We start from the raw sequence: 23,272 nt of genomic DNA, 5'->3' as shown, positions 1-23,272 counted from the left end.
CTAACGAACACAACACTACACGAAGAATTGTTCTCCTTCCCTAGGAGGTCAGCATTGGGAACCACCCTGGGGCCAGTGCTTCTCTGGAAGCAGGTTAGAACGTACAAGGCGGACCCACTGGTCGAGAAGTGCACCTCCTGCATGCAAACCCCCAGAATGCGCTGGTCCCGGACGGATGGAGATATACCTGATATCCCCAGGCAGTGACCAGTCAGCCCCAGAGTTCACCCTGATAGACGAAGAAGTGATCCCACCTCTAATGTGGCTCCCTGAACATTATCCCCACTGGATTGTTTCTTCTCCTCCCCCACCCCGAACCAGATCCAGTAGACACAGACATTGCTCAGCCCTCAAACACACAGCCGAATGAACAAGCCACCATTCTGCTGGAACCAACGATACAGACAGCAGTACTTTGGAGATCTCTGCCCTGAATAAAACTGCTAGAGCAGCTGAAGCTTTGAACTGTGTGGACTACAAGACTCATGCCGATGGACATTGCCCCGCATCACCTTGCCGGACTTCATTCAAAAAAGGACGGTGAATGTGGTGGAACACAGTACTGCAGGCTTGTCCGCAGTGGGATGGGCAGGCTTGCCTTCTGTACCTGTAGCCCCTTCCCACAAGATCCCTTAAAAAAGGCCAAGAGCCCTAGTCTCCTTCCTCATACCTGCCTTGGACATGAGCCAGCAGCATGTAGTGGCACATCTGGGTCTTCTGATCAATAAAGCCTTTTGACTCTTGCTTCATGCCTGCGAGTGGTCATTGATTGTGCCACACCTAGTTTACTACCTCACCATGAATACCAAATGACTGAACCTTCCTGACTAACCTCCCATGTGGGACCTTGTCAAATTCCTTACTGAAGTCCATGTAGACAACATCCACAGCCTTTCCTTCATCAAGTTTCCTGGTATCCTCCTCAAAAAAAAACTACAAGACTGGTCAAACAAGACCGACCATGCACAAAGCCACACTGACTATTTCTAATCAGTCTCTGACTATCCAAATACTCGTATAACCGATCTCATAGAACACCTTCCACTTACCCGCTAATGATGTCAAGCTCCCTGGCCTATAATTTCCTGGTTTATTTTTAGAGCCCTTTTAAAATAGCTGAACTACCCTCCAAACCTCCAGCACTAAACCCATGATTAAAGACGTTAAATATATCTGCTAGGCCCTCTGACATTTCATCATTATTTGAACATAAACTGTGTTCTCTCAAAATTTCTCCTTTGAAGGCCTTCCACCTACCCTAACCCTTGCCAAAAAAAACATCCTATCCAAATCCACGCTTTCTAGATCTTTTCTCATTTCTTCAAAATTGGCCTTTCTCCAATTTTTAATCTCAACCAGAGGACCATTATCCTTATCCATAGTTATCTTGAAACTGATGGTATTGTAAACACTGGACTCAAAGTGTCCCCCCACACATACTTCTGACATCTGACGTGTCTTGTTCAGATTTCAGGTTCAAATTTATTGTCTGAGTATATACATGACACCACATACACCCTGAGATACTTTTTCCTGCAGGCGAGGCAGAATTACCACTTAATGGCATTGCAGAAAAAAACTGTACTCAATGTACACATGAAAACAAATAAAGAAATGGAAATTGGTATTGTATTTCTGTGCAATACAAAGAAAGAAGAAAAATCAATAACATACAAAAGTAAGAGCCCTTAAATGACTCATTGAGTTTGTTGTTGAGGAGCCTGATGGTGGAGGGGGTCGCAGCTGTTCCTGAACCTGGTGGTATGATTCTTGTGCCACTTATATCTTTTTACTGATGGTAACAATAAGAACAGAGGATGTGCTGGATGATGTGGATCCTTGATGATTGCTGCTGTCCTCTGATGGCAGTCTATCCTGTGGATGTTCTCGATAATGGAAAGGATTTTGCCTGTCATATTCTGGGCTATGTTCACTACCCTTTGTAGGTCTAGTCAGCATTCTTTCCACTGAACATCTGCAGAGATTTGTTAATGTCTCCAAAATCATAACGAACCTCCGCAAACTCCCAAGGAAGCAGGGGCACTGATGTGCTTTCTTCATGATGACGTTAGTATGTTGGGTCCAGAAAAGGTCCTTCGAGACAGTGACTCGCAGGAATTTAATTTTGTTCATCCTTTCCACCTCTGATCCCCCAATGATCACTGGATTGTACACATCTGGTTTTCCCTTCCTAAAGTCTATAATGAGCTCCTTGGTTTTGGTGTCATTCAGTATGAGGTGGTTGTTGGTGCACCATTCAGCCAAGTTTTCAGTCTCCCTCCTGTATGCTAACTTATCATCCCTTTTTATGCAACCTATTACCGTGGTGTCATCAGCAAATATGTAGATGCTGTTTTTGTCATACTGAACCACATAGTCATAGGTGTATAGTGAGTAGAGCAGGGTGATGGAGATTGTGGAGAAGCTCTTTCCCTAATAGAAGATACAATATTTCACTCTTTCCAGTTGGTATCTCAGTATAATGATTTGGAAAATTTCCTGAACACATTTGACAAACTCTAAGCAATCCAGTCCTTTTACAGTCTGATAGATCCAGTGAAAAGATTCCCAGAGAATAGCGATTTATAAAGAGAAATGGAACGGAGTAAAGTATCCAAGAAAATGGGGTCTTATAAAGACAATCTATGAGGACATGGAAAATCTCAGGATGTAGTGACCTGAGAGAGCCTCTGCTTCCTCAGGAGTTTGTCCAGGAGCTAGTGGAGTTGTTCACGTGAACCGGTATGGACTTGAAGGGCCGACATGGCCTGTTTCCGTGCTGTAAACGGTTATATGGTTATGGTTAATATGTGGAAATTCACATCAACTTATTTTTTCCTATATATTTCTGCCACAGATGAAAAAAAAAATTTGGCTGCCTCAGTCATCTTTGGAATATCTACTGCCAGTCAAGATTTTTGATGAAGCAGTCATCCAGCCTGCAAATCATAATTTTGTTGCTCAGCGTTCATTTTCTTTTTTTCCTCATTTGTAAAACATGTTGAGACACATCTTTATGAAAAAGACAATTTGCAACTTCAGGATGTTTTAATTTAGTTTTACTTGCCCATTAAGCTTTAGACACAACCAATTTGAATTGAACAAATCTGGCTTTATAATTCTGCCTGCAATTAATGCTTCTTTGCAATGTTTATATGGGGACAACAAGAGAAAAAAAAAAAATCAACATTTTTGTCACACATATTTACCATAGACATTTAAGAATTAGATTACCATATAACAATTTACAGTACGGATACAGGTCATATTGGCCCTTCTAGTCCGCACTGATTTATGTGAAACTCCACTAGTTCTACCTACCCACTCCCTTGCCCATAACCCTCTAACCCCCTCACAGCCATGTACTCATCTAACCTCCTCTTAAATGACAGAATTGACCCTGCCACAACTACTTCTTCTGATAGATCAGTCCACTCAGCCACACCTCCGTCACCTACCCCATTAAAATTAACAAAATTATATGATCCATATCTGAATGTAATCATCCAGTTTTCATCCAATCCTAGTCTTTGGTTTTGAATTCTGGTATTTATATATGCAATTTTTACATTGAAACCGTGTGAAAATATTTTAGAAACAAAATTACTTGGATTACAAATACCAAGCAAAGCACAGCAGTTATTTAAGCAAATTTTCTTAAATCAATTAAGTTTAAGACTGCTCAGTCTCCATTGACAAAACAGTACTCACTTTGGGCCCAGGATATCAGAAAATGCTTTCATCTTTGAAAAATGTCATGGGATCTTGAATGTATTTCTAAAGTGACAAAGGCAATGCAGTTTACTAGTTTAAAATAAGCATCTACTGGTGCCCAGGAAGAGTGTGGTAACCTGCCTAAATGACTATCGACCAGTGGCATTCACATCAACAATAATCAACGTTTAGAAAGGCTGGTATTGTAGCATATCAGCTCCTGTCCGAGTGGCAACATGGATCCGTTTCAATTCGCCAACCGTAGCAACAGGACTACAGTGGATTCCATCTCACTGGCTCTACTCAAAGCCGTGGAACTCCTGGATAGCAAAGGTGCATACATCAGGATGGTTTTTATCGACTAGAGTTCAGCATTCAACACCATCATCCCCTCAAAATTGATCAGAAAACTCCAAGACCTGGGGCTCAACACCCCATTTTGTAATTGGATTCTTGATTTCCTCACCTGCAGATCACACAACCAGTGAGGATTGAAAAAACATCTTCAAAAGTACCCAAGCACCAGAGGGCCTCTGCTCAACTCATTACACACCTATGACTGTGTGGCAAAATACAACAATTACACCATCTAAAAATTCACTGATATCACCGAGCTGAGTTGTATGAAAAATGGGCGATGAATCAGCATTCAGGAGGGAGATTGAAAATTTGGCCAAATGTGCACCACAACCTCACAATGTCACCAAAACCACAGAGCCGATTGTTGGCTTCAGGTAGGGAAAACCAGAGGTGGAAAGGATGAGAAAATTTATATTCTTGGGAGTCAATATCTTGGAGGATCTTTTCTGGGCCCAATATTCGAATGGCATCATGAATAAAGCACCAGCACCTCTACTTATTCAGGAATTTGTAGAGGTTTGTTGTGACATCAGAAACCCTAGAAAATTTTTACAGATGCCTGGTGGAAAGTGTGCTGACTGACTGTATCATGGTCTGGTATGGGGACATCATCACCCCCAGGAATAAAGCCCTGCAAAAGGTGGTGGTCACAGCTATGGACATTACAGGCAAAACCCTCCCCACTATTGAGAACATCTACAGGGAATGCTGCCATTGGAGAGCAGCAGCAATCATAAAGGACACACATCACTCAGCACACACTCTATTCTCACTGCTACCATCAGAAAAGACGTCATAGATGTCACAAGGTTTGAACAGCTGCTACCCCTCTACCATCAGTCTTCTCAACAACAAACTCAATCAGGGATTCATTTGCACTTTATTGGTATTTTTTTCTTGATGTTGCTCAGTTTGTTTACATTTCTACGTCGAGAACAGTTTTTTTTCCAATAAGTGGTGATCTGCCCCACCCACAGGAAAAATAATCTCAGGGTTGTACGTGATGTCATATGTTCTCTGCCAATAAATCTGAAATTAATTTATCATGACATCTGACATTTAACACCTTCAGCAATGCAGAACACAGCGTGCATTGGGAGATTTAGTGGAATCAATTCCTCAATTTATATTTGTCCTCATCCAGACATACGTGTAAGAATGGTGGGGAAAACTATACCACTCCTACATCCAGAAATGGTTGGCCACTGGGAGGTCACTGTCACTGGTGCGGACAGAGCAAAGGTGCTCAATGAAGCAATCTCCCAGTCTGTCCAGTCTCTCCGATGAAGAGAAGGCCACTAATGGAGCTCCAGATGCAGTAAATCAATCCTGCGGATACTCAAGTGAAGTGTTTCACTTGAAAAGCTGGTTTGGGGCCCTGTGTGAGGGAGGAGGTGTGGACACAAATGTGGCACTTCCTGCAGGCACAGGGAAAGGTGCTGGGTGAGTGGGAGGCGATTAATAGGAAGGGATAAGTGCACGTGGGAGTCACGGAGGGAGCAATCCCAATGGAAGGCAAAAAGGGGAGGAGAGGGAAAGTTAAGACTGGTAGTGGGATCCTGTTATAAGTGCCAGAAATTCTGGAGAATAATGTGTTGGATGTGGAGGCTGGTGGATCAAGGCAAGAGGAATCGTGTGTTTGTTGTATCTGGGGGCACAGGGGGGCCAGGGCAGGTGAGCAAGAAATAGAGGAGATGTGGGTGAGGGGAAGCCATATTTGTGAAAGAAGGCAGATATTTCAGAAGATCTGGACTAGAAGACCTCATCTTGGGAACAAAAGTGGTGGCAATTGAGAAATTGAGAGAAGGGAATATAATCCTTGCAGGGGACAGAATATGAAGAAGAATAGTCAAGGAAGTTGTGGGAGTTAGTGGGTTTGTAATATATGAGGGTAGATGATGGGTCTTCGACCCTTGGTGAGGTAGGGGATCTGTCTATCCCAGCGTGTGGTCTGGTTCTGGCAGATTGTTTGAAAGAGACCAATCAATGGTCCAAAGGTCAAAGCGGCAGATCCAGCAGGTGCTGTGAAGCAGTAAGAGCATGATAAGACACTTAGACATCCTGGTTATCCACCACAGCAGGAGAGGTCTCCAGCCGTAATGGTTATCTGTGCTGCTGAGAGAGTGAGATCGCCCCTGTGCAACGGCTGTTCTATAGTTAGTATTTATTATTCTATTGCATCTTCCTCGATTCGAAGGACTACCAATAATATACTTCAGTGGAAAGCTTGTCTTTTGAGATGGAGACAGAGAGATCCAGAAAGGGGAAAGTGTTGTCAGAGATGGACCAGGTGAATATGAAATCAGGATGGAAGTTGGCTGCGAAGTTAATGAAGTTCACGAGGTCATCTTGAGTGCATGAGGCAGCCCCGATGTAGTCATCAGTAGAACAGAGGAAGAGTTGAGAGGCCTTGCCTGTGTAGGCTTGCAGCGTGGATTGCTCCACAAAACCCACAAACAGGCAGGCATAGGTGAAGTTGTTTAGGTTGAAGGCAAGTTCTGCCAGGCAGAGGAAGGTGATGGTAGAGGGTGACTGGTCAGTCTCTGGTCCAGAAAGAAGCAAACTCCTATTAAATTTCCTGTATGGGAGATATAAAGGGATTGGATATCCATTGTGAAGATGAAGTGTCCTGCTCAGGGAAATCAAAAGTCTTTGAAAAGATGGAGGGCATGTGAAGCATCACAGATGTAGGCAAGGAGGGATTTGACCAGAGGAGAAAAGATAGACAAAACCAGTTCAGTGGGGCAAGAGTAAGTCACTCAGATGGTTGGCTTTATAGATCTTGGGTAAAAGGTAGAAACGAGTACTGTAGAGTTGGGAGACAATGAGGTTGGAAGCCATGGGAGGGAGGTGACTAGCAGTGATGAGGTTGAAGATGGTGGCTTGATGAGCTGTGGTGGGGTCCTGTCATAGAGGTAAGTACGAGGTGGTGTCAGAGCTGTCTTCTGGCCTCAGCAAGGCAGAGGTCAGTGCGCTAGACCAAAACAGCACCACCCTTGTCGGCGGGTTTGATGGTGAGTTTGGGATTGTTGAAGAGAGAGTGGAGGGCAGAGCACTCAGAGGAAGCAAGATTAAAATAAGAGAGGGGAGCGTTGAAGTTGAGTCAGTTGATGTCTCGGCAGCAATTGGAAATAAATCGATCCAGAGAGGGCACCTGGCCAGGCTGAGGTGTCCAGGAGGAAGATAAAGGCTTAAAGCAGGAGAAGGGGTCTTGGGTAGGGGTTGGAGAGTCATGATCATGGAAGTAGGCCTTGAGACAGGTGACAGAAGAGGAGTTTGACATAGTGGCATGTGTGTAACTCATTAAGGTGTGGATGGATAGGGACGAAGGTAAGGTTGCTGCTGAGGACCAAGAACTCTGTTTCATAGAGAGGAAGGTCAGAGGAGATGGTAAAGACAAAGTGGGGGTCAGAGTGGGAACTGGTGTGGTGAAGGATGTTGGGAAGATGTGGAGGGTTATGGAGGTCATAGAGTAGAGAAGGTAGGAGAGGTCCAGGTGGGGGGGGGGAAGGGTAGGATTCAACTAGAGGGGGCATGAGATGACAAGGGCTGAGGGTTAAGGAGTTGGGAAGCTGTTTGGGGGATATGGGGATAGAGTAGGGAGAGGTGTAGAGGGAATGAGATGGGTGAAGAGTAGTAAGGGGAATGAGCAAGTGGGATCCAGCAGCAAGGTCAGGACCACAGTAGGAGTCTATGAGGGAAGACAGGTAGTGCAAGTCAGTGTGAAAGCTCCAGCCCAAGGACCTCTGGGGCCCAGGTGAGAGCCAGCAACCAAAGGACCTCCTGCAGGTAGGCGGCCAGGGTCATTGCTGGAGTTAGTTGAAGCGTCAGGAGCTCTGGTGAGTATGCAGCTGGGGCCAGCATTAAAGTTTGTGGCTGCAGTGTTGATAGCTCCGATGAGTCGGCGGCCAGGATCAGGACTCCAGTCAGTGGTCGTGGTGTCAGGAGCTCCAGTAAGTAGGGAACCTCCATCTCTTCAATGACTTCAGATGCCCCGATCTGGTCTTCCTCATCTTCATGATGGAAAATTGTTTGTCGAATTGGAAGCCGGTGAAGAGTGGAGTGCCTCAGGGATCGGTACTGGGTCCACTGCTGTTTGTTTGGATTAGTAAATTTGAAGATGATACAAAAGTTAGTGGAGTTGTGATACCGAGGGAGATTATCAAAGCTTACAGGCTGATATAGGACAGTTAGAAGAGTGGGTTGAAAGATGGCAGATGGAGTTTAATACTGATAAATGTGAGGTGCTACATTTTGGGGTAGGACTAATCAAGATAGGTAATGCATATTAAATGGTAGACAATTGATGACTGCAGTGGAACAAAGGGATTTAGGAGTCGGTACATAATTCGCTGAAAGTTGAATCACGTGAATCGGGTGATGAAGAAGGCTTTTGTAAATCAGAGTATTGAATACAGGAGATGGGATGTTATGTTGAAATTGTATATGGCATTGGTGAGGGCAAATTTAGAATACTGTGTGCATTTTTGGTTGCCGAATTACAGGAAGGATATAAACAGAATAGAGAGAGTGCAGAGGAGGTTTACGAGAATGTTACTGGGGTTTCAGGGTTGGAGTTACAGGGAAAGGTTGAGTAGGCTGGGACTTAGTTCCCTGGAGCGTAGAAGATTGAGGGGTGATTTGATAGAGGTATTCAAAATTATAAGGAGAAAAGATAGAGTCAATATGGAAGGCTTTTTCCATTGAGAGTGGGGGAGATTCAAACGAGAGGGCATGGATTGAGAATAAAAGGGAAAAAGTTTAGGGGAAACATGAGGGGGAATTTCTTCACGCAGAGGATGGTGGGGTATGGAATGAACTTCTGGCAGAGGTGGTAGAAGTGAGATTGATGTTAATATTCAAGGAAAAGTTTGATAGGTATGTGGATGGAAGAGGTGTGGAGAGTTATGGGCCGAATGCAGGTCAGCGGGACTAGGTGGGAGAAGATGTTCAACATGGACTAATAGGGGTGCTCTGGCCTGTTTCTGTGCTGTAAATGGTTATATGTCCAATCCCTTTATACTCCATCCCCCATTCAAAAGAACTTTGCTTCTTTCTGGACCAGAGACCCCCCTCCCCCGCAAGGATTCTACTCCCTTCTCTCAATTTCTCCATCTCTGCTGTTTCTGTTCCCAAGATGAGGTCTTCCATCTCAGATCTTCTGAAATGTATGCCTTTTTCCCAGAAACACCACCACAACTCCTCTATTTTCCACTCATCTGCCCTGGCCCCCTCTGCCCCCAGATGCAACAAACACAGGATTCCATTCGTTCTCACCTACCACCACACACATTATCCTCCAGAATTTCCAGCACTTACAAAAGGATCCCACAGTAACACACATCTTCCCCTTTCCTCCCCTCTGCCTTCCATAGGGACTGCTCCTTCTGTGACTCCCTCGAGCACTCATCCCTCCCCACCAATCGCCCCCACCCCAAGTACCTACCTCTGTGGCTGCAGAAGGTGCCACACTTGCACAAACACCTTCTCCCTCACTGCAATCTAGGACCTCAAACAGGCCTTTCAAGTGAAGCAACATTTCACGTGTATCTGCAGGATAGATTTACTGCTCCCTTTGTGGCCTCTGTGTCAGAGAGATAGGGAGATTGCTTTGCTGAGCACCTTTGCTCTGTCCGCACCAGTGACAGAGACCTCACAGTGGCCAACCATTTCAGTTCTGTGTCACACTCCCATACTCACATGTTTGTCCATGGCCTCAAGTATTATCCCACCAAAATCACCCATAAATTGGAGGAACAACACTTGATTTTCCATCTGGGCACTCTCCAGCTAGATGGCATTAACTAGACCTTTCCAGTGTCTTATAACCTGCTATCCTTTTGCTCACCCTATCAGTTCTTCACCCCCTTCCCTCTCTATTCACCTAGCCATCCCTGCTACCTTTGCTGCTGTGCCCTCCCTCCCTTCACCACCTATTACCTCCTGCCTTGCAACCACACCTCCCCTCTTAGCCTTTTATTTGGTTGCCTGCCAATATTTTTCCATTCTTTGATGAAAGGGATCAAGCCTGAAATGTCTGTTATGTATTTTTATCTTTGCTATATTAAGGACACTTTTGACCTGCTGAGTTTCTCTCGCATTGTGCTTTTAGTACAAAAGATTTGATTTCTCATGGGTCAATTTTTGAAAGACCCTTCAAGAAGCCATTCCAAAATGTCTACCTAACTACTTCTACAGATTGAAATCTTTTGTGAGAATTCAGTAGATGATAAATAGGAGGGAGTAAAGATGGGATGCAGTTCCCGGTTTATCTCTATTTTTATTATCAACTCACTTTCAAGACTTGCTCTTCAAGATTATCACACTGGTGCTGATGTACAAAAAGAGCAATGAAAATCCTAAACTGCTGGACATTTTGCAGTCCATGGATGTCAATTACAAGTCCACTGCATCTTAAAATATATTTGTATTAGGTTCACCATAGTACATGTAAACCCAGCATGAAAAGGATGTAAACAAGAGGATGGTACAAAACAATATTAAAGCCCAATGTCCAGAAATAGAAATTTTACTTCCAATAACAGGGATGAGTGAAATCCAGGGAGTCAACAAATCTCAGAAATAGGAAAGGATCAAGGATACAAATGGTTTCATGAAATTAATACGGTGTAACCACACACTACTCCAAAGAAGACACACAGACATAGTGTAGTCAGGTTAAGCTCTGAGTTTTATTAGGGCTCAGGCACGACTTTTATACTTACACCGTTCCCACCTTGGCTGACCTCACAACATGTATAACAAAAGCAGGTTTCCCGCATGCGGGTACTTTTCTGACTAACAATGTCCTTCTTCCTGCATGCTGTTCCTGTCTGCACAGCAAAGCCAGCACAATTTTGGGATCACTTGCCTTGCCGTTGCCCTTGAAGTTGCCCTTGCCGTTCATCCACCAGTTCACTGGTTGGGGTCAGTACCATTGTGTGGGCTGCTGGCCTTTGGTTGCACTCACCGCCCGGAGCGTTGGCTCAATCGATGTGGCGGTGGGCCGCCACAATGGAAAATATTGAAACCAGAACCAAAGCAAATAGTTTTTCAAGAAAAATGTTCTTTCAACAATCAATGCAGGCAAGTCATAAACCTATGAGAATTATTCAAGCTTTGAGAGCTCTGAGCACAAGGGCTTCTTGTTAGTTGTCAGGATGGTTCTTCTGTAAAGTGTGTAGATGTCATCCATGTGAACCCAACACTAAAATAGTTAAAGCATTATCACAGTGTCTGTCTGCAATCCTTAATTAAACAGAAATATATCCATACAATTCAAAAATTAGGATGAAGGTATTTCAATTAACATGCTATTAATTGCAGTAAGCACCATAGCCAGGTGATCAATATAAATTTATAGGATGAATATTATGTTGCCAATACATTCAATAAGGATGTAAAATGGATAAACTAAGGAAATGTACATACATTTTAAAAAATATAATAAATATAATGTACTTGTATTCCTCAAAGTTTATAAATTCATTGATCCTACAGGTAACAAAATTTATTCACGTTTAAATTATTCACAAATGGTCAAATTTTCATATTGATACTAATAAACTAGTAAGAAGCTATGGGTGTTTTCTGGATTAATATCATCAGCCCATAAAATCTTTGAAACCAACTCCAGTTGACTCAGCAATCAAGAATGCATTCCCAAGTATTTTATCCCATTTCCTGGCCATTTAAATGGGGCATCTCTTTGACTCTAGACCCTTTCATTCAGTCAAAATTACAAAGTATAAAAGAGATTCTCTGCCCTTGCATCGGGAGACTTAGCTCCATGACCGGCTCCAACTGCAATCCCTCTTGGGGTAAGGGTCAGTGGCAGAGCGCTGCACTCCGTCATCTTGCATGAATGTAATGCCCTTTGCAAGCAACTGGCTAGGGACATATCTGAAGCCCCATTAATTTCTTGAGGTTTATAACTAGTCACATTCATATCTGCTTTTATCGCATTAATTGTTCTTGAGACGGGTTTTGCTTTCAACTGTCAAGAAAGGACTTTCTGGGCTAATTCACCCAATTCATAATACTTTTGTTTAGTTCTTGTTATCACTTTTTCCATTCTATATGTTTGTAATGTGGCGGCGCATGTCCTCGTGGCGAACTGGCCCCGCACGTATCGCCACACCAACAGGACAGCCACGAGAAGATGGCGCTGACGGGGGACCTCCATGCCTCGTAGTTTAGGCTAGGGCGTGCATCTCGGTCAAGCGTGGTGATATTACCGCCGACGCAGGGGCGGAGCTCACTCCGCCTTTAAACGGCCCGTGTGAAGTTTGAATAAACAGTTCGTTTGAAACCCCCAAAGTGGTAGCGGTGTGTTTCATTCTGTGTAGCAGACACTACAGTATGTATTATATTCAAGTATTTTAAGTTTGTTATGGGTTATACTATATTTTATATTATAAACAAATAAGTCTTAAAAAGAGATAGATTGTAGGGGTTCAGTGTAGGTCACTTCACAGAGTAACAAAACACATCTCATTTGAAATGCAAGAGCTTTGTTGAAGCTGGACATTCAGGCACCAGTGATTTTTGCAAAGACAATGCAACTGCTTTGAAAAGAATTTTAAAAGCAGGTGCAAACGAAACAGTCCAGGTCAACTGCTGATAAAGATCTTTCAAGGATTGGGTTTGGAGCCTTGGGAGAAGGTTTAGTTTTTGAACGAGGGAGCGAAGTCAGTTCTGCAGTAGCTTTTGAGGCTGCAACATGGCAAACTTTTGAAAACCCCATTTTGAAGACAGGTTGTGAGTTCTGAGTTCAGCCTGTGGAAAACCTTTGTAGTCTTTACAAGAGGAAATGGCTGGCTAGAGTGTTTCTCCTGGAATAAGGGAAACAAGAGGAACTCTGTGGTGACCTGAAAGATGAGGTTATCATTTGGAAAACCCAAGTTGAGGCAAGGTTCTTTGGAAAGACACTGAAGTGACTGATTGTGAATGTCCAACGAGCAACAAATCTCTCTTGGAAAGCAAAAAGAACCTTCTTGAGTGGTAACCATTTACCTTTAAGTACCTGAGCCTGGTGAAAATTCATAAATGTTAAATTCTGTGCACAGTACTGCCTGATACCGGTGAACTTGGAAAAGTGGGAAGTGAATGATTGGACTTTCCTGAGCATGTACATGTTACATACACGTGCACTTAGAATTAGAAGGGGGTTATGTTAAGTTAAAAGTAATAAGTTAAAGTTTGATCCTGTTTTTATGTTTAAAGAAAATTAAAAGCTACTTTTGTTTAAGTAACCATTTGTCTTGGTGAATTCATATTGCTGCTGCGTTTGGGGTCCTCTGGGCTCGTAACGATAAGGTGTCTCTTTTTCTTCAGACCCCTCATTTGCAGGTCTTTTTCCAAGTTATTTCTTTTTCCTATTTTTCCACCTCTTTAGTATATTCCTTTTTAACCTTAGAAGTATAACATAATTTGTCCTCTTAAATATGCTTTTAATGCATCCCATATAATAAATTTATCAGCAGTTGGTCTCACAAAATAGAATTGGATAAAAATAGAAGAGAGAATGGCAGAGGACTTTATATATAAATGGGATGTGAAATTACTAACTGGTGAGAGAGAAACCCCTTTGCTAAAACACTGATCAATATTTGGTATAAAATAAATAGTGATATTGGAACAAAGTTGGGTTGGGGGGGTGGGGGGAAGAGGAGCTTATCTCCAAAAACTCCCTAACTCATACTAGGCTTATAACTTGTACAATGGGCAATCAAATTTTTTGAAATTTCATCTCATAAAAGAATCACGTATATTGAAGATTATGAGTGGGGACAATTGACATCATTTGAACAGTTAAAAAATAAGTCTGGAATTCTTAATACAATCTTCTGCTATTTTCAAATAAGAGCATAGCTAAGGGACAAATTGGGCCTCACAATGTTTTTAGCAATTTATAGTGATATGGAGACACTGATTCAAAAGGGAAATACAAAGAAATTTACTTAAACAATGCATCTCTTACTTCAAATAGGAACTCCCAAACAGGGGGTTCACAAGTCCAGGCAGAGATGGGAATCAGACTCAAATGAACGAATTTGGGATAGTATGATTAATATGATAAATGCAAGATCTAGACTAGTACAATATAATTTTTTTTACATCAATTTTATTTCACACCACAGATATTAAATAAATTAAATTCACACTTATCAGACCAATGTTTTAGATGTGGCGAAGAGGTAGGAACTATTTTTTTTTTTAAACATTCAACCTGGTTATGTTCTAAAGTGACACCGTTTTGGGTTGATCTAGGAAATCTCCACAAAACCCTAAATCATTCTTATTGGGTAATATTACAGGGATAAGACCCAAATGAAAACTACCTTAATATCAAATAGAATCTGTTAAAATTACATTGGCAGTGGTTAGAAAATGTATAGCAGTTGCTTGGAAGTCTGATTCACATCCAAGTATGGCACATTCGAATGCTCAAATACAGATATATTCACCTTGAGAAAATTATCTATAACAATAAAAAACAGTAAGTACGACATATTTTTTTTTTACAAGTTTGTCATCCATATTTACAATTTCACATGTAAATCTTTCATTGTGTTCTGCCTAACCCTCAAGACCTGCATTGATTTTCTCCAAAGAAAATTTAAGTAGAACATCAATTCATGATCCGTGGAGTGTGTGGCACTTTTCAGCAATCCATTCTGCTTTCTTTTCCTTCTTTTCTTTATCTTTTTCTCCTTTTCTTGATTTTTCTTTATATCTAATCTTTTCTTGGAGATTTTTTATTGGGTGGGTGGGTGGGTGCTGAGGCATAACCATCATGAGTAAATATTGTATTCACATTTATACTTGTAATTTTTAATTTTGTAATTAACTGCATGGTAAAAACATTTTAAATAAACTATTAAAAAAAAAAATCAAGAATGCACATCATCTCAACTCTCTTCGAAGACTAAGTTCATTATGACCCCAATTCCTTTCGCTTCAACAGGTGCACCAAAAGCATTCTAGCTTGATGCATCATAGTCTGGTACAGGAGCTGCTCTCCCTAAGAGCAAATGCTGCAGATGGTGGTGAAGGCAATGTAAAGCATCACAAAAACCTCCTTTCTCTCCATCTACCTTCCCCACTGCCTCAGAAAGACAGCCAGCATACTGAAGGATTCATGCTAATCCAGACACCCTCTCTTCTCCCTCCTACCATTGGGAAGAAGATGAAAGGCCATGAGATAACACATCAAAGATAGTTTCTTACCCACAGTCATCAGCCTCCTGAATGAACCTCACTAAAGCCATCTCATGGTGTCCTTGCTATGTACTAATTGGTCCTTTCAGAGTAACACATGAACATACTTCGAATTAGTCCTTCTTTGTGCATTTTAAGCCCCTTTCACACTTGCCAGTGATCCCAGGAATTGAATGCCAATCAGCCTTTAAAGTGGCACATGTGAAAGCAAAATCTGCTCAACGCCGGCATCTGATGACGTCATCACACACCAGGGATTGACGGCCTCAACCCTTAATACAATCCCCGGCATCTGCAGATGTTGAGATCAGGCAAGTGTGAAATGGGCAGCCACATTGTAGGCACTTCTTATTAAAGGTAGAACAAACCAAACGCAAGTGTGAAACCATTCAGTGTCCCAGTTAGGAGTAGTCTAATGTGAAAGGCCAAACCCCCATTCCTATCCCGGGACACTGAATGGCCAATTTACTGGGATGTAAGTGTGAAAGGGGCTTCAGATATGTTACCAGTCTGCTCTCAAAACAAATTCTTCTCTGTATCAGGTATAATGCGGCAATAAGTAAAACAGAAGTAAAACATGAAAGTTTGTAGACAGGTGGCTTAAGTAAAAACACAAATCCTGGAGAAACTCAGCAGGTCAAACAGTGTCCTTTATGTAGCAATGGTAAAAATGCATAACTGATGTTTCGGGCTTGAGCCCTTTATCAAACATGAAACATTGGTTCTGCATTTTTACCGTTGCTTTATAAAGGACATAGTTTGCCTTGGTGAGTTTCCCCAGCACTGTGTTTTTATAATGTGGTAATAAACGTGAAACAAACATCCTGCTCCATAAATTCAGCCTATAGTCATATTTCATCACAATATTTCTACCATTAGCATGCTTCAATAGTATTCATCGTTATTCCTGTATGACATAAGTATGCAACAAAAAAAAAGAAAGTTATCCCTGTATGCCATGAGAGTGCAAAAATGAAAGGATACTACTGAATATTATAAAGGACTCTGTGATTTATGGCTTCACTGCAGTCATTGGAATATTTCTGAAAAATTTGTTGTTAGCTACTGTATATAGCTTAGGATGGCCATGACAGTTTAATACAGTTCTGGTTTTCAGGTTACTCAACTTCATATTAGTTTGGAAACACATTTGACCTTAATTTAATTGTTAAAAAGATGATTTGCAATGTGGCAGCTTTATTAAAGAAGTGACATCTTTACATTGGAAGTGAATTGTATCAACTCAGATTACGCCAAGCACTGGAGAGATGACCCAACTATTTTTACAAGATTCTTGCATGACCTCACAACTTATTTCGACAAGAGCAAGAATCAAGTGACCACTTTATTGACCTGTCTTTCCACATTCAAGGAGAGCACATTAGCAGAAACCAGAAAAGTCAATGTTAATGCCATCCAGCTGGAGAGTGCCAAAACGGACAATCAGGTGTTGGTGGGATAGCAAGAGGCCAAGTATAGAAATGTGAATATGGGAGTGGGACGCAGAAATGAAATGGTTGGCTACTGGGAGGCCCATGTCACTGGTGAGGACAGGGGAAAGGTGCTCCGGGAAGCGATCTCCCAGTCTGCGCCCAATCTCTCCAATGCAAAGAAGGCCTCAAAGGGAGAACCAGATGTAGTAAATCAATCCTGCGGATACACAAGTGTTGCTTCATTTGAAAAGCCTGTTTGGGGCCCCGGAATGTGGTGAGGGAGGAGGTGTGAGCGCAAGTGTGACATTTCCTGTGGCCACAGGGGAAGGTGCCAGAGGGGGGGATTTGTAGGGAGAGATAAGTGCACGAGCAAGAGATAGAGGGAGTGGTCCTGAGAGAAGACAGAAAGGGGAGGAGAGAGAAAGCTATGTCTGGTAGTGGGATCCTGTGGAAAGTGCCCGATATTCCAGAAGATAATGTGTTAGTTGTGGAGGCTGGTGGGGTGGTAGGTAATATTATATCCCAGCCTTCTTTCTACTCCTCAAATGGATTTCCTCACACTTCTTTATATAGAATTCCATTTAACCATTCCATAGTTTTAAAACTACTTTAGTTCACCTGTATTCATAATTATGGTTTCACCATTTAAATACAATTTACTGGAACAGAACCCATTAAGAAAAGCATGGAACTAAACATTTAACCATGCCAAAATGCCTCCAACTAAATCCTTCCAGTCAAAATTGTCCTTTGACTTTTTGCAAGGGGGTACTTTAGATCTAGGTTGCCACTTTCTCTTTGATTATCAAGCACATTAAAAATAAAGTATCAGCTTGCATACAGCAAAATTAATGAAATACCATTAAGGACTCGTGATAAAAAATAATATTTTGGATTTAACTGTTGATTTGCCTTTGATAAACACTGAAGTCTGCTTTGGACAAAGGAGGACATTCACAGCATGCCATGCAAATCAAGTCTTAGTTAAGATTTATAATTGACAAGCAAAGGCATTATTACTATTCTCTTACCCTTATTGTTTACATTCTTCGGGATCCTTACAAGTTCTCTCTCCTCCATTGTTGTGTTCTGGAGCACAAGGCATTTCTATCTTGCATCAGCCTACCAATACAACTTGTTATGGACATTTCTCTGCCTCAGATGGCAAGGAACTGCAGAAAGTTTTAATGCAGTGCACGCAAATTAGTCCCCCCCCCCCCCAGCAACTCTGTTTCCACTTCCCACTGCCTTAAGAAAGCAACCAACATGCTAAAGAATCCATCCCATCCCCGTCACACTCTCTTTTCCCCATCCCATCAGCAGAAGATACACAAGTATGAAAAAAATAAATTTATGGACAATTTCTTTCTGGTTGCTAATAGACTCTTGAATAGATGTCATTAGCAAAATATGATTTCATGATCTCACAATCCCCACCTCATTAAGGCCCTTGCAATTTTTTACTGAACTTTGCTCTGTAACACAATGCTCTACATTTTTTTTTTAAACTACCTGTTGTACTTTATTATGGGTTCACTTGCCTGGACAGCAGGCAAAACAATTTTTTCACTGTAGCTTGGCAAGTATGATAGTAAACATGCTCAGTTCCAGTCCATGTGATCAAAACATAGTTAAGAGAATTACTACGTTCATAGGATGAACCAACTGCCTTTGATATCAATACAACATTTGGCCAGGTGCAAAGTCAAATGGAAATTCAGGGGAAACTATCCACTGACTGAAGACATCCCTCACAGAAAGGATAATGTTTCAGGTGGAGCTTAATCACTTCATCTCTTGACCATCATCACGTTCTTTAGGGCTGCATCCTAGTCACAATTATTTAGAGCGGCTTCATCAATAACATTCATTTTATATGCTCAGAAACTTCCCACCATTGATTCCATCTGCTCTTCCCACTGCCTCAGGAAAACAGCCAATGTATTAAAAGATTTATTCCGTTCCTGCCACACTCTTCAAACCTTCCCATCGAGAAGATGATTGTCCAGTGAGATCATGCACCATCAGATTAAAGGACAGTTTCTTTCATGTTGTTATCAGCCTTCTTAATGGACTCATACTAGTAAAATAAATAACTCTGCACTCTATACCAGTCTTTCTCATCAGGACCCTATGCCCACCTCCTTCCTCTGGGGGGGCCACAGTACATTTAAGTAAAAGCCTTGTTTTCTTTTCACCTCATGCAACACAATTCTTTTAAATATTTTTTATGTAGTCAGAAAGAGAGAAATATGGAAGAAACCAAAATTGACTGCTTCACAGGGAAGGAGCCCTTAAACTGAGCAGAATCCCAAGGGGGCCAAAAGAAGTTGAGAATGATTGCTCTATACTGTGATTTTACTGCTGTACTATGTATTAGTTGATTACTGGACTACTTGCAAAATGAACTTTCATAGTACATCTTGGTACACGAGAGAATCTTGAGGAAATGTAATGATCATAATGGTCAATTTGTGAATCATCAAAAAAAGTGGAGTAACCAATGCCTGCATATAATGTGGCCTCAACAACATTCAATTTGTGGCAAGTAATATCGGTATCACACAAATGACAGACAATGACCATCTCCAAGGCCTAACTACTTATGCCCAATATTCAATTACCATCAGCTGACTCTCACATCATCAATATCGAGCCAGCAACTGACCAGCACAAATACTGTGGCTCCAAGAACACAGAAGTTTGAGATTCAGCAGTAAATGGCTGATCTCCAATCTCTCCCAAGTATTTCTGTCAAGCACAAAATGTGTGACAGAAGATTCCACACATATTTAAAAAGAGTCCAACTCAACACTCGAGAATCACTATTTTAAGTAAAGCAGCCCACATGACAATCACTCCTTTCACCCATGGCACACTGTGGCTGCAAAATACATTGAAATAACTCAAAGATTACTAGAATAGTATCTCGACCACCTTCAGTTCAATAGCATACACCAAATATCTCCAAACTCTGTGACCTTGACTATGTCCAAGAAAGCACACCAGTGACACTACTTCCTCAGAAGCCTGGAGAAATTTGCCATGACAACTGCATCCTTTATTAATTTGTACAGACGCACCATTGAAAGTATCCTGTCAAGGTTCATCACTTCTTGATTCAGGAACTACTCTACCCAAGACCACAAGAAACTATGTGGCTCAGGCCATCACAGGTACCTCCCGTAACCTTGGAAAAGCAACCAACAAATTAAAGACTTATCTCACCCTGGCTACAGTCTCTCCACTGCCCTCCCATCGGAAAGAAGATTCTTTCCTGCCACGATCATGAACTGGACAATAGTAAGATTATGTTGTCATTACTGTGATTTAAAAAGTCTCTGTAATTCTGCACTTCTGTGCTGTGTCTTATTTGTATTATGTGTAAGATATTCAGCTGGGCTGCTATCATTGTATCCTGGTACATGTGACAATAAGCTTGAACTTGACACTGAAGATAACTCGTGAATTTTGTTAAATAGGAATACTATAAATATATAGTGAAGAAGATTTAGAGCTCTACAAAGACTTCCTTTTGGAGCCACTCTGTGCTTCTCCAGCACCCAAAGAAAAAAAAGTGTAGAATTTATTTATTTAATTTTATCTCCCTCATTTGCTTGTTTTTTTTTTTCCCTGCCCTTAAATGCTTTAAAGCTTTACCCATTTTTTGCGAGGGAAAGACTCAAATACTTACCACTTGCCAGCTAAAGCATTTTGCTTTGAATTTGCTGAACTTGTGTCATTAAGGTTACAAAACTTCTGACAATTTAATCACACAATCCAGGCTGGGGGAGGTCAATATTAATGGTAGAAAATGCAATACCACCCACCCTCTCCCTCCAAATAATGGCAGCATCAATTTCAGGAATATAGGCCTGCATCTGGGGTAATTTGTTGATTTCAACTCTTCAAGCTTCAATTACATAATTCAGGATGGCACTCACATCCGTCAGATAAAATTACACCTTGTAATTTACCTGCTTTTACACTGTTGGCACATATCCATGCCAGCTGCGCCTACACCCGCAAATCACAATTTTTAAATTCTTTAAAGCTAGAATATAAACAATATTTAGATAGTAGTTTGATTTAATTCAGTAGTAGATGATTTATATTCCTAAATTTCACAATGGAAATGCTATACGTCATTGTTATCAGGGTTGAAATGACATTCATTGTGACATTCAGAGAAATAGCTTCAATGTGGTTAATAAGAATTAGAAGACATAAATATTTTAAAAAGCCCGACGAAATATCAATATTAGACAGCAATTATCCAAAACTCGACCTCGAAACGATTTGAACGGACAAATCCTCCACATCGAGACCCAGAGCAATCCATCTGTCATTGTGTGATTCAACCTTTGCAATTTAGGATCCCAACGCCACCCTTCACACAAATAAATCCAGACACCACGGAATTCAAAGAAGCATCGGATAAACGATCCGTGTGGCCGGTTCAAAATAAATACACTCATTTATTAAACAAAGGTCCGGCCGGCTGGGTTTCCGCGGTTCTGGTTGGGGAAAGCTCCCGTAATACAAACCATTCACATGTATAAAACAGTAATCACCTGACGTTCAACGACTTACTTGCGTTAAAACAAAGGTTTGCTTTAGTATGGTTTACCATTCCAGTGAAGGATCTTAAAGTTAATGGTTTCGAATTCAAGTGCGCATGTAGACCAGCCCAGCGGCTGTTTAAAATAGACCGTCGTCGCTCGTGTCCACGAACGATACTATAGGCACAGCTTAGATATATGTTAAAACCACTTGAAACATCTACCATTTGATTTCTCATTGGCCTCTCGACATACTGTATTTGCAATTTGGACCAAACTTTTCGGTCGTTTTTAAACCAATTCATGCACCCGAAAACCGTTTTAATGGCAACTCGGCGATTCAAAGTCGTTACGTTTAGGGCTTGAGGCTGAGCCTGGAAAATCCAACTGAAATAGACTTCAGTGGACGTGAAGTCAGATCGCCCATTTATGATTTCCTATCATTCTCGGACCAGCAGTCCCCACAGGGTGCAGATCTGATGTCAAAAACCTCCAAGCTCAGATCCTGAGCAGGCAGGAGGTCTCTAAGTTGCAGCAGAAAGAAACTTGCCAGATTGACACATTTTTACCCCCCCCCCCCCACACACACACACACACACACACATACACGCACACACATTCACGCACACACATACACATTCACACACACGCACGCACACACATATATACACACACATACACACCACGGGTCTCGGGAGAAACGAGCGCGGACAATGAAGACAAACGACGTGCACGTAATGAGAGTTCGGGAGTTTAAAAATCCGAAGGAAAATACCTGATGACATCATCGTTGTGACCCAGAAAGAATTTTTGCTTATGCTCCCGGGCGTTATAGACCACCCCGACACCCGCCACGAAATAAACGATTTCCTTGGAAGCCGTGTAGTAGAGGTTGTTTCGGCACTGGTGCCCCCGGTAGCCGTAAACCCATTCCAGCCGCAGGTGACAATTGGGTCCCGCTCCATCAGCCATCTCGCCACCTCCCACGCTACTCCCGAAGCGCAGCGCCGTCCTCAACCGGGCGCGCGTCCCCTCCCGCGCGTGCCCGCCCACCACCCAGGACAGGACGATTCAACCGCTGTCATGCGTTGCCGCCGCGGTCTTTATCACCCACCCCCCTCCCTCCCTCTCCGCGGTCCGCGGGTCACCGAAGACGCGAGACCGATGGTTGCGCGGCGCAATCCACCAATCGGGAGTCGCGTCGGCCCGTCAATCAAGCGCGAACCTCTCGAGCCCCGCTTGCGGCGGAACGTGGCGGAGAAGAAGAGGCGATGATTAACTCTCATGAGGCGACATTCAACGTGGGCATTTGAAACTGAATGAGAAAATTCTGGAATCCACGGTAGCAGGTCCGGCCAACAATGTTTGGCCGAGGTCAACTTGTCCGGGTTCAGTTCTGGCGAGGGTTACCCCGTCAGTGGATTCAGTCCACTATATATCCACTATATAATCCAGTATATAGTCCACTATATAATCCAGTATATAATCCAGTACATACTGTCCACTATATAATCCAGTATATAATCCAGTATATACTGTCCACTATAAAATCCAGTATATACTGTCCACTATATAATCCAGTATATAGTCCACTGTATAATCCAGTATATAATCCAGTACATACTGTCCACTATATAATCCAGTATATAATCCAGTACATACTGTCCACTATATAATCTAGTATATACTGTCCACTATATAATCCAGTATATAGTCCACTATATAATCCAGTATATACTGTCCACTATATAATCCAGTATATAATCCAGTACATACTGTCCACTATATAATCCAGTATATAATCCAGTATATACTGTCCACTATATAATCCAGTATATAATCCAGTACATACTGTCCACTATATAATCCAGTATATAATCCAGTATATACTGTCCACTATATATCCAGTATATAATCCAGTATATACTGTCCACTATATATCCAGTATATAATCCAGTATATAGTCCACTATATATCCAT

The 23,272-nt window shown here is 42.0% G+C and overlaps 1 protein-coding gene across 3 annotated transcripts in view; it reads right to left on the bottom strand.

The window, feature by feature from the left end:
- The window catches only part of LOC138753387 (echinoderm microtubule-associated protein-like 5), a 182,360-nt gene extending 160,021 nt beyond the window's left edge, over positions 1 to 22,339 (bottom strand). For 2 of the 3 annotated variants that reach the window (XM_069916317.1, XM_069916318.1), the window contains exon 1: positions 22,068 to 22,339. In XM_069916317.1, the coding sequence (XP_069772418.1) occupies positions 22,068 to 22,264 (197 nt within the window). In that variant the 5' untranslated portion in view covers positions 22,265 to 22,339. The remainder of the gene's footprint in view (positions 1 to 22,067) is intronic. The other variant, XM_069916315.1, reaches the window with a different exon arrangement.
- Between the last annotated feature and the right edge of the window lie 933 nt (positions 22,340 to 23,272).

The sequence above is a fragment of the Narcine bancroftii genome, chromosome 2 (genome assembly GCF_036971445.1).
Source record: "Narcine bancroftii isolate sNarBan1 chromosome 2, sNarBan1.hap1, whole genome shotgun sequence".
NCBI lineage: Eukaryota > Metazoa > Chordata > Chondrichthyes > Torpediniformes > Narcinidae > Narcine > Narcine bancroftii.
The sequence above is the reverse complement of the archived record's forward strand: the minus strand, read 5'-3'. Positions and strand labels throughout refer to the sequence as shown.